Source organism: Triticum dicoccoides, chromosome 3B (genome assembly GCF_002162155.2).
Source record: "Triticum dicoccoides isolate Atlit2015 ecotype Zavitan chromosome 3B, WEW_v2.0, whole genome shotgun sequence".
Lineage (NCBI taxonomy): Eukaryota > Viridiplantae > Streptophyta > Magnoliopsida > Poales > Poaceae > Triticum > Triticum dicoccoides.
In genome coordinates this window covers 470491872-470505940 of record NC_041385.1, presented here as the reverse complement: position 1 = coordinate 470505940, position 14069 = coordinate 470491872, and the positions used below count along the sequence as shown (strand labels likewise).

The following is a 14069-nucleotide window of genomic DNA, read 5'->3' as shown; positions in this document are numbered from 1 at the left end:
TACATAATACTTGCAAGTTCTATTTGTTGACTGTGCCATGATAACTTTAGGCCTTTAGTTGTACAAAACTGCCAAAGTAGGTGACAACCACCTGCAGCTCAATCCTTGTTTAACTCGACAGACAAGCTAAAGTAAATGCGGAGCCAAGATAAATTGTTGTAAGCCTTTTACTGACTAGGAACGAGGGGTTGTAGGAAGGAACACTGCACTATGAGTATGCCCTTTGTTAGCTCTTTGCCCTTTTCTGTAACACTAGCCTATAGAAGGATGAATGGTGTCAAGCTCCGGGCAACAAGTAGGATTATCTCAGTAGTAAGCAGTCAGCACCACTATCTGAGATTGCACATTTACGACCATGGTAGCACATAGAAAAGGAAGGTTGGTCTGATGGCTGCTATGGCAGGGGCTGCTGCACCGGCTCGGGACGGTGGATTTGGAGCGATGCACTCAGATCTGACCCTGACAACCATGTTGTTTCTATGTCGCATGAGTTGCTGTAGCTGGTCGTCGCATGAGGGCTATGCCGGCTGACGACAGGGGGGGTGACCTACACAATGTGCTTGGCTCTGATGGCCTGGGTATCATTGCATGACCAGATTTGCAAGCAAGCTCACTGATAGGAGATCAGGGACTCGAGCGAAAGCTCCGTGACCTTCTTAGAGGCATAGTCGTAGACATCTTCCTATCCTTTCATGTGCTTGGGCTCTCCGGGTGAGAACCTAAACTCCAGTTTTCTGGAGTGGGTGGCGGTGGCGTTTACGTCGTAACCATCTTTGGAGGCGTTGCCTTGGAGGGCCAGCCTTTGGATGTCGTGTGGGGCTCTTTCGTTTTCAAGGGCGGTGTATGTCAGGGCTGCGGCTCCGGGATCTTCTATTAAGTGTCGAGGCTGCGGCCTCGGGCAGTACTACGACAACAGCTCCAAGAGGTAGGGCTGCTTGTCGGCATGGCTTGGTGAGGACCTTGAAGTGCGGAAGCAGCAAGGTTGTCAGCTCCGTCAATGTGCCCCAGTCGGGACTGTTGGACGACATGTTGGGGCAGCGGCCCAGGATGTGGTGCAGCGTTCGTGGTCTATGTGCGGTTGGCCTGAGTAGCGTGAGCTGCGGGTAGCTGTATCGTTCGGCGTTAGTGCTCGAGGGACAGTGGTGGGGGTAGCGGCACCGGAAGGTGGTGCGGCGTTCGTGGTCTATGTGCGGCTGTCATGAGCAGCATGGGCTATAGTTAGTTGTATCATGCGGCGTTGCTGCTTGAGGAAGAGCGGTGGCATGTCGGGGTTGTGGCGCGGGATCCGTTCGTTCGAGTTCCTTCTCTTTTGTTTTATCCTTTGTAATCTAATTTCTGCCTAACTACGGGCTAGAAAAGCTGTTGCATGATTAGGAGTAGAGATTTGTTTTCTGGAACTTGCTTTTAATCAGGATGAGTTATAGGCAATTACAGATTGATGACCTGCATTGCTGCTCATTACTGAAAACAAGTAGATTACCTTGCAAGCATCCAGGAATTCAAAAGCATGGAGGAAATTACCTACAAGCAGTATAGAGAGAGACTGATTCTATAATATTCTTTTTGTTGTAGACGGAAGAGAAAGCAATATGAAGTTTCTGAGGCAGGTAATGTTCCTTGCATCCTTAGCTTAGTTTGATCCAATTTTATAGTGACATTGGAGGCCATGGATTCGTAGTCCTAATGCATTGTACTAAAATAAATAAATCCTCAACCATGTTTTTCAGTATGTTGAATTATGTGAGGATAGTTTTCAGTTTATACGCATGTCTATGAACTTTGGTTTCAGTCTAGGTAGGTCACACTTTGATTGGATATTTGACATGTCAGAAGACACTTGTTTGAAAAATAATACCAGCCAGTCACACCTGTTTGACATAAAGAATATGAAATATCTTCAATAGCTACTCCTTCAGGGAATCCTTTGCTTCTGGTATAGTCTCATATTCAACCTTCTGAACTCACATCAAACACATCCTCTGAACTACCAGACTGAACGGTGATTTTGTAGGTAAACTAATTTTAAGAAAAGTAGATTAGTTGCAACAAATATTTTAGTCTTTCAGCCATATTCTCTTGTTTTCTGCAACTATTCCAAGATAGGTCCCATACTTTCCATTGCAATGCACATCAATTTCATTTGGAAACATACCATGGTCCAATTGTTTGTTTTCTTTACCAGTTTTGCATGGCCATTGTGTACAACCATGTTATCTGTTGCTTGATGAAACAAGAATATGATGTTTATGATTACAGACGAGTGAGTCATATCTCATGATGAGCCATTTCGCCTTCCTTTATGTAGTGTAAATTTAACCATTGACATATCACTCGGAGAAACATTTTTAGCTGGGAGAAGGAAGAGAAGAAGGATGCTTGAATGGTAAAAAAAGAAGTCGTCAATGCAACCCGTTGCAACTCCCAGGTGTTCTACTGATGCAGAGGTACCTTTCCTTGCTTGGGAGTTATATGTGGTTCTGTTTGCTAAATCTGTTTTAGGTTTAGACTGATCTTTCATGCTTAGCTTTTTAGTGTATAACCAGTTTGTAGGTCCTACTATTTGATCACCGGATGCAACGGATGGGTGCCGGACGGCGTCTTTGGCGTTTCGTTGAGGTACGACCAAACTACACTGCAGTTCGGTCTAGCCAAAGTTATGCATGCTGTTTATCTCTACTTTGCGTGTGAATGTCCCTGAAACATGGTTTTGTTTGACTCTAGGTTCAGGACAATAAACATGATAACTCAATCACTGTTATCAGAACAAGGTATGCACACTGATGGCGATGAACCCAGTGACGGCGAGCGCGGGGGGCACGAGCACCAGGCTGAACAGCACGACGAGAGGCATCACAGTGCGACACCGACGAGGCTATCTACCAGAACAAGGCCGGAGAGGCCCGGCAGCATGCTGCCAACACTATTGTATGAATATGATCAAGTGGTGCGTTGTGGGTGCAGTTTGCCTGTATCCTTTTTTTATTTGTCAGGTTTCTGTCTTCCTGGCTGGATTGTGTCACTTCCATTTAATCAAAAGAGTTTTAGTTGTTCTCCGAAGACACATCTCACTCACTGTAATTAGGAACTAACTGTTGTTTGCCTCAAACATATACATGATCTATTGACTCCTACCAAAATTTCAGAACTACACATGCAGAAAAAAAACATCTATCGACTCTTAGCAACATCGACTAGCTTATTGGCATGGCAAAGGCTCTAATTTTCCATATATTGGAATCTTTTACCACTTCAATGGTAAAGGTGCAGATTTATCCTTTCCCCTTGTTTGATCTACTCTATTTACCTTTATTTATTAGTGGTGATGGTCTGCCGAAGTGTTGTGACTTATGAGATATAGCGGTCGAACTTCTGGTTGATCATACTATAGTCAAAAATGAGAACAAGAAAGTTTTTTGACAATCTGTTGTTTATCACGGCATGGGACACATGTATATAGAGTACATTTTGAAGCTAAATGAATGAAGATAATGAACTCTAGATTTCTTGAGTATAGATTAATTATCTAGATTTCTTGAGTAAAGATTAATGTGCGTAAACTTTGCACCTTTAGCTCTCTAAATAAAACCAATGATGGTTAGCCTGATTTTTGGAGTTCTATTTGGAGCTTAGTAGGCTTGAACAAACTGAAGCTTATTAAGATGTTTTTTGGAATGTGCTTTGCTCTTGATGAGACAATTTTTTTTGGTAGCAATGCACGCGCAGCCCTGAGCCCTGGATGTTAGGCCGCGGCATCCCCGGCGATGGCGCATTAGGACCTCACCAAAGGTGAAGATGATGTGGCATGCCATCTTGCCGCCGGTGAAGGAGAGGCACCTGTTAATGCAATGGAGTGTGGAGTGCGGGGAGGTTGCATGCCCTAGATATGCTGGTAGGGTTTAGAGGGTTGGCTGGCGACGGAGGCGGCGACTTTTGATAGGGGGCGACGGGATAGTGCGTGACAACACTTGCTGATCATGGATGTCGGTGGCAAGTGGTTGGGCACGTAGAGGTGGGCGGGTTGATAGAGTGGATGAAGAAAAAGGTGGGCGGTGGGAGTAAGAAGAATAGTAGCACCAGCGGGTCGTCGGTGGTGGAGGAGAGGCCAGGGGTTGACCGACTCAAGTGCGGTGTGCGAGCGGTCATGGGCACCAGCGATGGTGGTTGGGTTTAGAGGGATGGATGGTATTGACGCCGGCGGAGGTGGCGACTCAAGCATGGGGCGGCGTTCGGTAACACTCACCGGCTATAGGGTGGCAGTGGCAATTGGTTAGGCACGAAGAGGTGGGCGGGTCAATAGGATGGACGAAGAAAAAAAGCGAAGAGGGAGGAAGAAGAACCATTAGCAGAGATGGATCGTCGTTGGTAGAGATGGGCAGTGGATTAATCGATTTGAATGTAGGGTACGAGAGGTCTCGGGTGGCGGAGATGGTGGCAAGGTTTAAAGGGATGGTCGGCGCAACATCCTGCAACATTTCTTTTGCATACTCCTATCCCGAGCAATCATAGAAATAAAAGAAATTTGTGGAACTATGTTAGAAATATCTATTTATGTGGAGAGATGAGGAAGAATGCAGCTCTCATGATATCATTTTCATCGTCAACATATTAGTAACATTGTGAGTATAAGAATGCTGGTTATCTGCATTGTCGCCCGTAGCAAATTGTCGCCCGTAGCAACGCACGGGCACTCTACGAGTGCATATAAGTTTTGTGAGGAGCGGCGTGGGCACCGTGAAGGTAATAGGCTGGGTGGCTGCGATAGAATCTCCTGTGAATGGTGGCTTTGGGTTCACCATCGCGTTCAAAGAAAGGCATTGACATGCTACACGGTGGCGAACATCGGGAAATCTCACTACCGGTAGTGCAACAAACTTCAAGACTTGCAAGTTATGATGAAACACAAATCCACAAATATCAAACACTCCAAGTAGCAGTCTTCAACAATGATACAACACTCGTGTGAAACCATGCATGTTTCTTAATTATGTACATATAATACTGTTGTGTGTTGTCCCTCTTCAGTTGAAATAGCGGTTTCCTACTACCCAGGTAGTTGGGGCTTCATCGTAGGGAATAGAAGAACCTCCTGAAAATTCACAAAAACCAGTAAGTCGCTGGGCAGAGAAATGCTGTGTCGTGAAAAAGAAAAGAACTACAAAGAGGGGTTGGGGGTGTTGCACAAACCTTGATGTTCTGCGAGTCCGTCAGAAGCATTGCGATCTGATCAATTCCCATCCCCCAACCGCCTGTTGGCGGCAAACCATACTCGAGAGCAGTGCCGAACGCCTCATCGAGCGCCATCGCTCGTCGTCTCCCGATTGCCGGCTCTGATGGAAGCAAGGTTTCACAGAAGGGTACGCAGGTTTTCAGAAAAACGTGGCGATAGAAATTTAATCTATAGAAGGTTTCAGCAGCAAGTTTTGGTTTCTGGTTACATACCCTCAGCTGCTCTTCAAATCGTTGTCTTTGCACCAATGGATCATTCAACTCGGTGTAGGCATTGCATACCTATCAGGAGGTTACAGCAACACCAAATTACACTTCATAAATTAGGGGAAAATGTGCGGCATTAACGCATAGTGTTGCAGAATAGCAGAATTTACCTCATGCTTGTTGATGAATAACTCGAATCTTTCTGTCAGTCCTGACTGAGTCCTGTGGCACTTGGCCAGTGGGCTCATTATCTCTGGATGATTGATGATAAAAGTTGGGTTCACACATGTGGCCTCCAGGAAATGCCCAGTAATCTGATACAGAAGAAACTAGTATGCTCAATAGATGTTATGGAATGTTTGGCTTAATAGATTATGATAAACTCAACAGAGAAATCATAAGTTGCAAGATAAGTTAAACAAGCCAAGTTTTAACAAGTAGTTCCAACAAAGGCTGGTGTCCAGGAGACATGAATGAAACCTTGTCAAGCAACCGTGCTGTTGTTTGAGGCGGCGAGCATTTGATTCCATACTTCTCACATGTTGCCGCGAGGTATTTGTTAGCCTCGTCGCTTGACAAATCTAATGGAATGTCAAGCCCAGCGATAGATTTCAGTTCTTGCATCATATCTATCCTTCTACAATAACATAGAAGCTCCAAACAACCCAAGTGAGCGAACAACTTAGATAATATCAAATCATATTTCACAGGTGCAGTCATGATGTTCAGAAACCATATTCATATCTACTACCTGTAAGGAGGTGTGAAATCGATCTCTATGGGAGGGTTATCAGCTCCATTCGCATGGTATTTTATCTTAGTACTACCAGTCAGCTCCATCACCATACCTGCCATAGTTACCAAAACTTAGATACACAAACATTTCATAACAATTCGATAGGCATTTCATATGACGACTTTTCTAGCCCATCCATGCAATCAAATAAAGAAAACTAATTCCAGTGGTCCATGGATGCATCACTTGAGTAGTACTTGCTAGCCTAAGTGCAACACCTAACATTCAGCACGGTCTGTATGGGCTGTAAACATGAGCCAAATTTATGTACTGCTAAAAAAAGTACTTACTCGACAAAATGGTTTCAGTCAGCTCCATCAGGTCATTGTAGTCTGCATAAGCCATATAGAATTCACATGTTGTAAATTCAGGATTGTGAGTTAAATCAATCCCTTCATTCCTGAATTGCTTTCCTATCTCATAAACACGGTCCAAGCCACCCACGACCAACTGCTTCAGATAGAGTTCAGGAGCAATTCTCATGTACAGATCCATGTTTAGTTCATTGTGATGTGTAACAAATGGTTTTGCAGATGCTCCCCCGGAAATCAAGTTCATCATTGGAGTCTCGACCTGGACAATGACCCCCAAGATGGGAAACCATTTAGCCAAATAAGAGAATGATTTTCATTTTCTTAAAGAAGCACTTCAAAGAGAATGCATAATGGTTCAGGACCCACCTCCAAAAAGTTGCGTTCATCAAGGAACCTTCTGATGAAGGAAATGACCCTGGATCGTGTTCTAAAGATATGTCTCACTTGATGGTTTACCATGAGGTCGAGATATCTCTGGCGGTAGCGAGTTTCCTGTATATAGATGATAAATCGTTGGAACTAGCTAGGAAATTATGATCTAACATTCAAAACTGATCACAAGAACAAGATAACTGAAGTATGCACCCCAGCAATTGATGATATGGAAGTATTAAAGCATTACTGCCTTACTGGGCACTATATCAAGTTTTCAACAAAGATGACTGTATAGAGTGTGGTTGCAAAACTGAGTTTTGGTGGTCAAGGAATCATGGATTCATGGTGACACTAACCTGGTCCTTCAAAACATAAGCTTCAGTGTTCCTTCCTATTCCTGGAACCCAACAGTCAGCCCCTACCTTTGCTCTTGTTGTCTGTAAAATGACACAACATTTTAACACCTTATATTGAAAGGGTGTATTCACCTATTTTATGGATGTATAGGTAGAATATCTTGGAAAGCATGCTCTATTAGTTTCCATGGATCCATGAAGTTAAATTTGAGATAGATGGATCCAACATTAATATTTTCAGGTAAAAATGGACTGCATTGTCTTATCTGTCCTCTTTTATGTGTCTTAGTGAGTACATACCTATAAGGCTGACAATGCACAGTGTGATCAGACAACATGTACAAATCCTAAATATTATCTAAACTATCTCATAAATAATTTAAATTCTGAAAATGATGTGGCGTGACAGGACGGTACTCCCCCGAAAAGGAAGGTACATAAATTCTGAAGTGTGCAGACTTAAATTGGTGCAAATCGCCCTTGGTCGACTTCATATTCACGCCGTTCTACTTCTGGAGAAGTATGGGAGCAATTTCGCTAATAATGTTTTTCTACACTGTATGCCACATGTTGTATCATTAAAAAAACATGAATTCATAGATGTTCAGTGAAATATCTAAACATAGCTCTTAGAGTAGATTTGTTTGCCTATAAAGTACCTCTGTCCTTCCTTTCCTTTAGCCGAGGGATTGCTCTGGTTTGGTTGTTTATTTTCAGTGCTTGTCAGCAACAGCAACAGCAGTGGTGCTGTAATTTTTTGTGCTTTCTAGGTGTTTCTTGTAATACGAGTATGGCATCATAACATGGATCAGGAATATCTGTATAGTATCCTATCTTACCTTGCCAGCAACAGCAGTGCAACTCCCAGTTATCTGGTTGGGTAACATGTGGAGGCACGGGGAGAGCAATATTAAATTTCTGGCAAATATGCTAAGCTCGCCCCTGCTACTCCTACCTGATATGCATATCAAAATAAAGTATTACCATCCCAGGAAAAAATAGCTGAAAGGAAAGTCATCTTATACAGTTTGTAGTAACGTCATTTCCCAATCCTTAATATCAACTATAGTTTCAGTGAACAAAATATATATTATCGATGCAGTACAAGGTTCAAGCACGAGATAGTTTCATGAATATATATATATATATATATATATATATATATATATATATATATATATATATATATATATATATATATATATAGGCTTGCTAAAGTATGCTTGCGCGCATTGTGGCCTATCATACGCCCCGGCCACTTCGAGCCAACTGGTGCGCTAAGTAGCCAGACGCGCTAATCAGGTGGAAGGTCGTGCACGCTGTCGTGGGGAAAAAATTGACCGTAACGATGTTACCACCAAAACTGCTCCACCCACTTGGGGGTGCCTGGTAAAAAAAATCTAGGTTCATTACCATCCTTACTTAATATATTACTACCAACGGTAAAATTCCTAGGTCCATCACTGTCTACACTTGTTCTATTACTAGCAATGTTTAGGGATGAAATCTTCGAATGTCAGTGCCTAGTAAAAAAACCTAGGTTTGTTATCATCCATACTTAATATATTATTGCCAACGGTAAAAAGCTTAGGTCCATTACTATATATGCTTATTCTATTACTGACAATGTTTAAGGATGAAACCTTCTGATATGTCAGTGCGCAGTAAAAAACCTAGGTTCATTACCATCCATAGTTAATATATTACTGCCAACGGTAAAAATCCTAGGTCCATTACTACCTATACTTATTCTGTTACTGGCAATGTTTAGGGATGAAATCTTGATATGTCAATGCCTAGTAAAAAAAACCTAGGTTCATTACCATCCATACTTCATATATTACTGTCAATGAATAGTGACCCAAGATCAGGATGTAGCGGACAAACACATAGTAATAGAATTAAATGCCTCACTTTTCTTTGACATGCCGTTACCCTCAACCAACCTGGCGTCTCCGCGCGGGGTGGTGCGACTCGCGCCTGATTAAGAGCGGCCGGCGCGTAGCCTAAGTAAAAATGCGCGCACGCACACAATAGCGCAGCCGTATATATATATATATATATATATATATATATATATATATATATATATATATATATATATATATATATATATATATATACTCTGTCTTAAGTGTCTATTACTCCCTCCGTCCGGAAAAGCTTGTCCCTCAAATGAATGTATCTAGCACTAACTTGGTGCTAGATACATCCATTTGAGAGACAAGCTTGGGACAAGTTTTTTCGGACGGAGGGAGTACAACAAACACATTTTTTTCATAAAACTTACAGTAGTAGAAGTACTCCCTCCGTCCCATAATATAAGAACGTTTTTGACACTAGTGTAATGTAAAAAACGCTCTTATATTATGGGACAGAGGGAGTACTATTTAGAAGGCAATCATTTGATATATCCCGATGACATTGCTTTACCTATCATAATTTATGTCTAATCAATTTCAGGGACTTCTCTAACATTGTTCAGGCTTTTAGACAGAAAAAAGATATAAACCTCAATGGAGGAACTGCTAAATTGGACAAGTACACAAGTTTACTAACCTGGGTATCCAATTATACCGACAATATCACCCCGCTTCACAACACTGTGGCACTTGTAGAATTCAGTTTCGGCCACCTCTGAGCAGCTAACAGAGAGATAAGAAACTAGAAATCACTTCATGTATTTGGTAATGGAAAAAATATATAAAGGAAAAGGTATTATAAATGACAAACAAAATGCATCTGATATGCTAATTTCATCATCTTGATCCAAACAATGCAGCAACTGATACCTGGCCCCAGCCATGACCTGAACCTTCACCCCATCGCCATAGAGATCATAAAAGAAGAGTTTGGATGAGGAAACTCTCTTGCTCATAACCCGCCCTTGCAGGCACAAACAAATAATGTCAGGAAGCAGAAAGCTTTGGCTGTGCTAATTACAGTTGCTTTCACATAGTAATAATCAATACCAGCCAAGCTTTCAGTGACAGTCAGCAAATGTTCGCCAGCACCCAAGCTGCTGTACTTGGCCACATAGTCTGGGATGGAGATGGCGACCTCGAACTTGTGCGGATAGGGCTCGACGCCCGCGCTTCTAAGCGAATCAAGCATCTTCAGCCTATTTTCATAGTATTGCTGCAGCAAGAAGCAGAATCAGCAAAGCTTCTTACTGCTGATAATTTTCTTACTGGTGATAGTTTGGAGAACTGACTGTGGGATCTGTTTCTTCACCGTCCCCAGCAGGACCATGTTGTTGTGGCAGGATGCCATCCCCAGCTAGATCCTATAAGAAGATAAACACCATTTGTGACCAACCAAGCTAAAAGATTTGGGGATGCGGCACAACTAAACCAACAAGCAAAAGAGAAAATTCGGAGGACTAAGATCATAAGACAACCGAAGTGGCCTGAGAGACGAGTTTCGAGGGTTACTGCCATCCGAACCAATGAATCGAGATTAGAAACAAGAAAAAGGACAAGTGCAGATGCTGATTGAAATACCATGTTGTCCCCTTCCTGTTCCATCAACTGCTCCATCTGCCTCCCCTCTCTCTCTCTCTCTCTCTCTCTCTCTCTGTCTCCAGCTGCTGCATCAACACCAAATGACAAACAAGCATGGCCAAAAGCAGAGCAAGAACACCGTCCAAGAGAAGAACAGGAGCACCACTCACTCGAACTTGTTGGATTCACCTGTAGGATGAAGATGAACTCGATCAAACCGCCGGTGATCCTTCCGCTTTGACTTCCTCCGCGGCGGCCGTGACCCCGTTTATATAGGGGGCACGGCAGGTGTGAGCTGATGCACCATTAGATAAAAGGAAGTTTCACGTTTCTTGGACTGGCCGCTGCTTTTCCCTTCTTTAATACGTATATCTTTCCTTGTGAGTGCTAGCTGACTGTACTCCTTATGTTACTCCGTGGTGGTCAAGTTTCAGGGTCTCATACTATATTGGGCATGGGAGACTTGACCTGAAAAGTCTCAAGACTTGGAATCCAACGACGTTAATACGTGATTCCCAAGTAACAGTATTATTCCCAACGCAGGTGTTCCAAAAGATGCAATTTCATTCCTGTGACACGTGTCGGAAAACCCCGTGTTCTGAACAGAAACATGTTGATCTGTATTGTGATGCCTGGGACAGTTACAGGTTCGAACATCATAAGCCTGAAGGCACTATTTATCTGCACTTCACTTCAAGGACTAAACAGCCGGTGGAAATCAGCTACTGATGATCGGCTACCGCCGTTCACAACAGCTTCACGCCGGCGGCTGTGAGAGAATCGATGACGGCCTTGACCTTGCCGTGGTACGTCTGGTCTCTCGACATGGAGACAGACACCGCGGGGATGCCCCTGAACAGCAGGCGCTCGCCGAGCAGCTTCCCGATCTTGGCCGCCGCAGCCACGCCCACGTCCCGCGTCGACTCCATGCTTGGCCTCAGGATCTTCTCCTGTGAGCTCGCTGCGCATGCGATGGTCGCCGATGGGGTGTGGATGACCTGGGCCGTCACAAAGTTGTTTGTGAAGTGCATCTTCAGAACATAGGGCTTGAGGAACTTGGTGATCGCAGGCGCCCTAGCTGGTGCAGGGATAACCATATCGGCTAGTTAAGCTGATCTGTGTAAGCCAGGAAATAGGAAAAGAGAGTTAGCCAAAAATACATCCAATGTTTCAGAAAACTGCGGAAATGGTTATTGTTAGTACACAACAAAAAAGGCGGTATATGTTTCAGATTCTAACTCCAGGATTGCATATAAATTTATAATGTATCATACAAAGGGCATCCAAGTTTGATGCTTATCGTCAGTTGAATCGAAGGAAAGCATGTTTACAGTTTAGATCATCATAGTTCATTATTCTTGCAGTGACAATTTCAGCAGTTGAGAACGTGACAAAGTGATCCAGTAAATAGTGATCAATTCAAAACGTATTGCTGAAACTGAAGAATTTTTTGTATGCAGCATGAAAGTTACTGTGTCCCAGTGTCCATAAGAATTTTTAGTCAGCACATACGTAGTAATACAGACACAGCATAACATTGTTAAAGAGTCTATAAGAGACTAGTTGGTTGGTCCCAGTGTCCCACTCTCAGCCTTTTTTTCCTAAAGCTTTTATTCAAGACTAGCCGCAGCACCATTTAAACAAGTTGACATACTCCAAGGACTGAACTCTGAGGAGAAAATCTGAAAACGATATTACTAAATATGGACATAAAGGAGTTATTAATCAGGAAAAACATCTTTGGAAGGAACATCAAAGCAAATCCAGCATGGATGTTTTCTCATTTGAGACTTGCAGAACTTCCTAAAGATACCACAAGCAGGAAATGGAAATTTTACTTTAGGAAGATTGTATCAGGTAGACATGTTGTCCTTTGAATGCCACCATTCCCTTCTTCCGCAGCAAATAAAGTTGGGTGTAGCCACTGTTGGAAATTGCTTTAATCAAGAAGTATTTTGCTTCTACAGAAATCAATGAAGATACAAAACTTCCACCAGGATATTCAATACCAAAAGGCAAAGCTAGGACATATTGCACTGCTATATATGCCCAGGGCTAAATTCCAGACTGAACTAGGAAAACCCTGGATATGGAGCTCTGGCGACTCGTCTGGCGACTCGCCGGGCACCCCGCCGGGCGACTCGCCCAACACACACATACCGGGCGCCGCGCTCCGCGACGCTCTGGCCACCCACCACCATGTCGTCCCCCCCCGGCGACATCCCCGCCGCCGTGTCTGCTAGATCTAGTCTTGGAGGTAAACCTCATCCGCTCTCTTCTGGTAGTTCGTCGCTTGCTCGCCCCTGTGCCTCAGTTCCTCGTCCTGGAGTAGGGTTTCGTCAGCGCGTTCTTGCCTCCTTCCTCTCTCCTGTGTCCTACGACCCGGAAGCCGGCCCTGATCCCCCCAGCGTCCTGTGGGTTGTTGCTCCGTTCCCTGCGCTGTGTTTCTTTGCTAGCGGGGTAGCGCGTCTCCTCTCCTACTTTTTCTGCGGTCCCGACGAACGGCTTGCCGTCACCCCCGGTCGCCCCCTGGTTTTCTCGGTTGCGGTGGCTAGCCCAGCCATTGCTGAATTCCTCGCCGCCGTTGGCCCTGGCCTCATGCACGCCATTAACCTTTCCCTCTTCGTTTCGCGGGGGGCGGCCTACTCTGCTGCGGCTAGGGCTTGCGCGCATACTGCTAGGGGATGGCGCCGTTGCCACCAACCGGGAGTTACTCCGCACGAGCCTAGAGCTAGGAAGCCTAGCCTTTTGGGCATTTGGTGCCCCGTCCCCTCAGGTGTTAATTCCCTCGGTTTGCTCCCGCGTCTCCCTGCTATCGTATCGATCGCTGATTCGCCGAGAACTCCTGCTGGATCTCTCGCCCATCACGCGCCCGATCTCCCGACATCCTTGGTCGCTTCCTCGAGCGACACTGCGCGCGTCGGTAGTGCCTGTCCGCTGCGCATTGACTGCGAGGAGCGTGATGGCTCCACGGCGGAGGCCGCTCCAGCGTTTACTGCCCCGTCTTTCTCGAGCTGCGGCTCGTACAAGGAAGCGCTTCTCTCTCCGTCTCGGGTGCTCAAACCTCCCCGGCGTCCGCCCATACCTCCCCTATCGCTCTCTGCCTTTTACCGCTGCCTCTCCACTCGCCACTACGTTCGCTCCTGCCGGGATCCCGTTCGTTGCCGTCGCTGCCGCATCTCGGGGCACCGTGCCGGCTCCAAACGCTGCGCCATGGCCACCCGTCGCAGCCTTCCCTCCCCCTCCGCTGCTGCTGCCTCCCCTCCTAGGCCGGCGACCGTTTCCTCTCCTC

At 44.8% G+C, this 14069-nt stretch overlaps 1 protein-coding gene, 1 non-coding gene and 1 pseudogene across 2 annotated transcripts; all 3 read right to left on the bottom strand.

The window, feature by feature from the left end:
- Positions 1 to 4908: 4908 nt before the first annotated feature.
- Positions 4909 to 11112, bottom strand: LOC119276583 (annotated as a pseudogene).
- Positions 11113 to 11435: 323 nt separating this feature from the next.
- Positions 11436 to 11874, bottom strand: LOC119281411. The gene has a single exon (XM_037561930.1). It carries the CDS (start codon positions 11872 to 11874, stop codon positions 11524 to 11526), a length of 351 nt encoding a protein of 116 aa, XP_037417827.1. The 3' UTR covers positions 11436 to 11523.
- Positions 11875 to 12545: 671 nt separating this feature from the next.
- LOC119283045 lies at positions 12546 to 12663 on the bottom strand. The gene has a single exon (XR_005139004.1). It is a non-coding gene; the product is annotated as a small nucleolar RNA snoR104 (small nucleolar RNA).
- Positions 12664 to 14069: the final 1406 nt, after the last annotated feature.

What these genes read in the sequence shown, in the direction of transcription:
- LOC119281411 (XM_037561930.1), bottom strand. Translation starts at nt 11,874, where the DNA reads ATGGTTATCCCTGCACCAGCTAGGGCGCCTGCGATCACCAAGTTCCTC.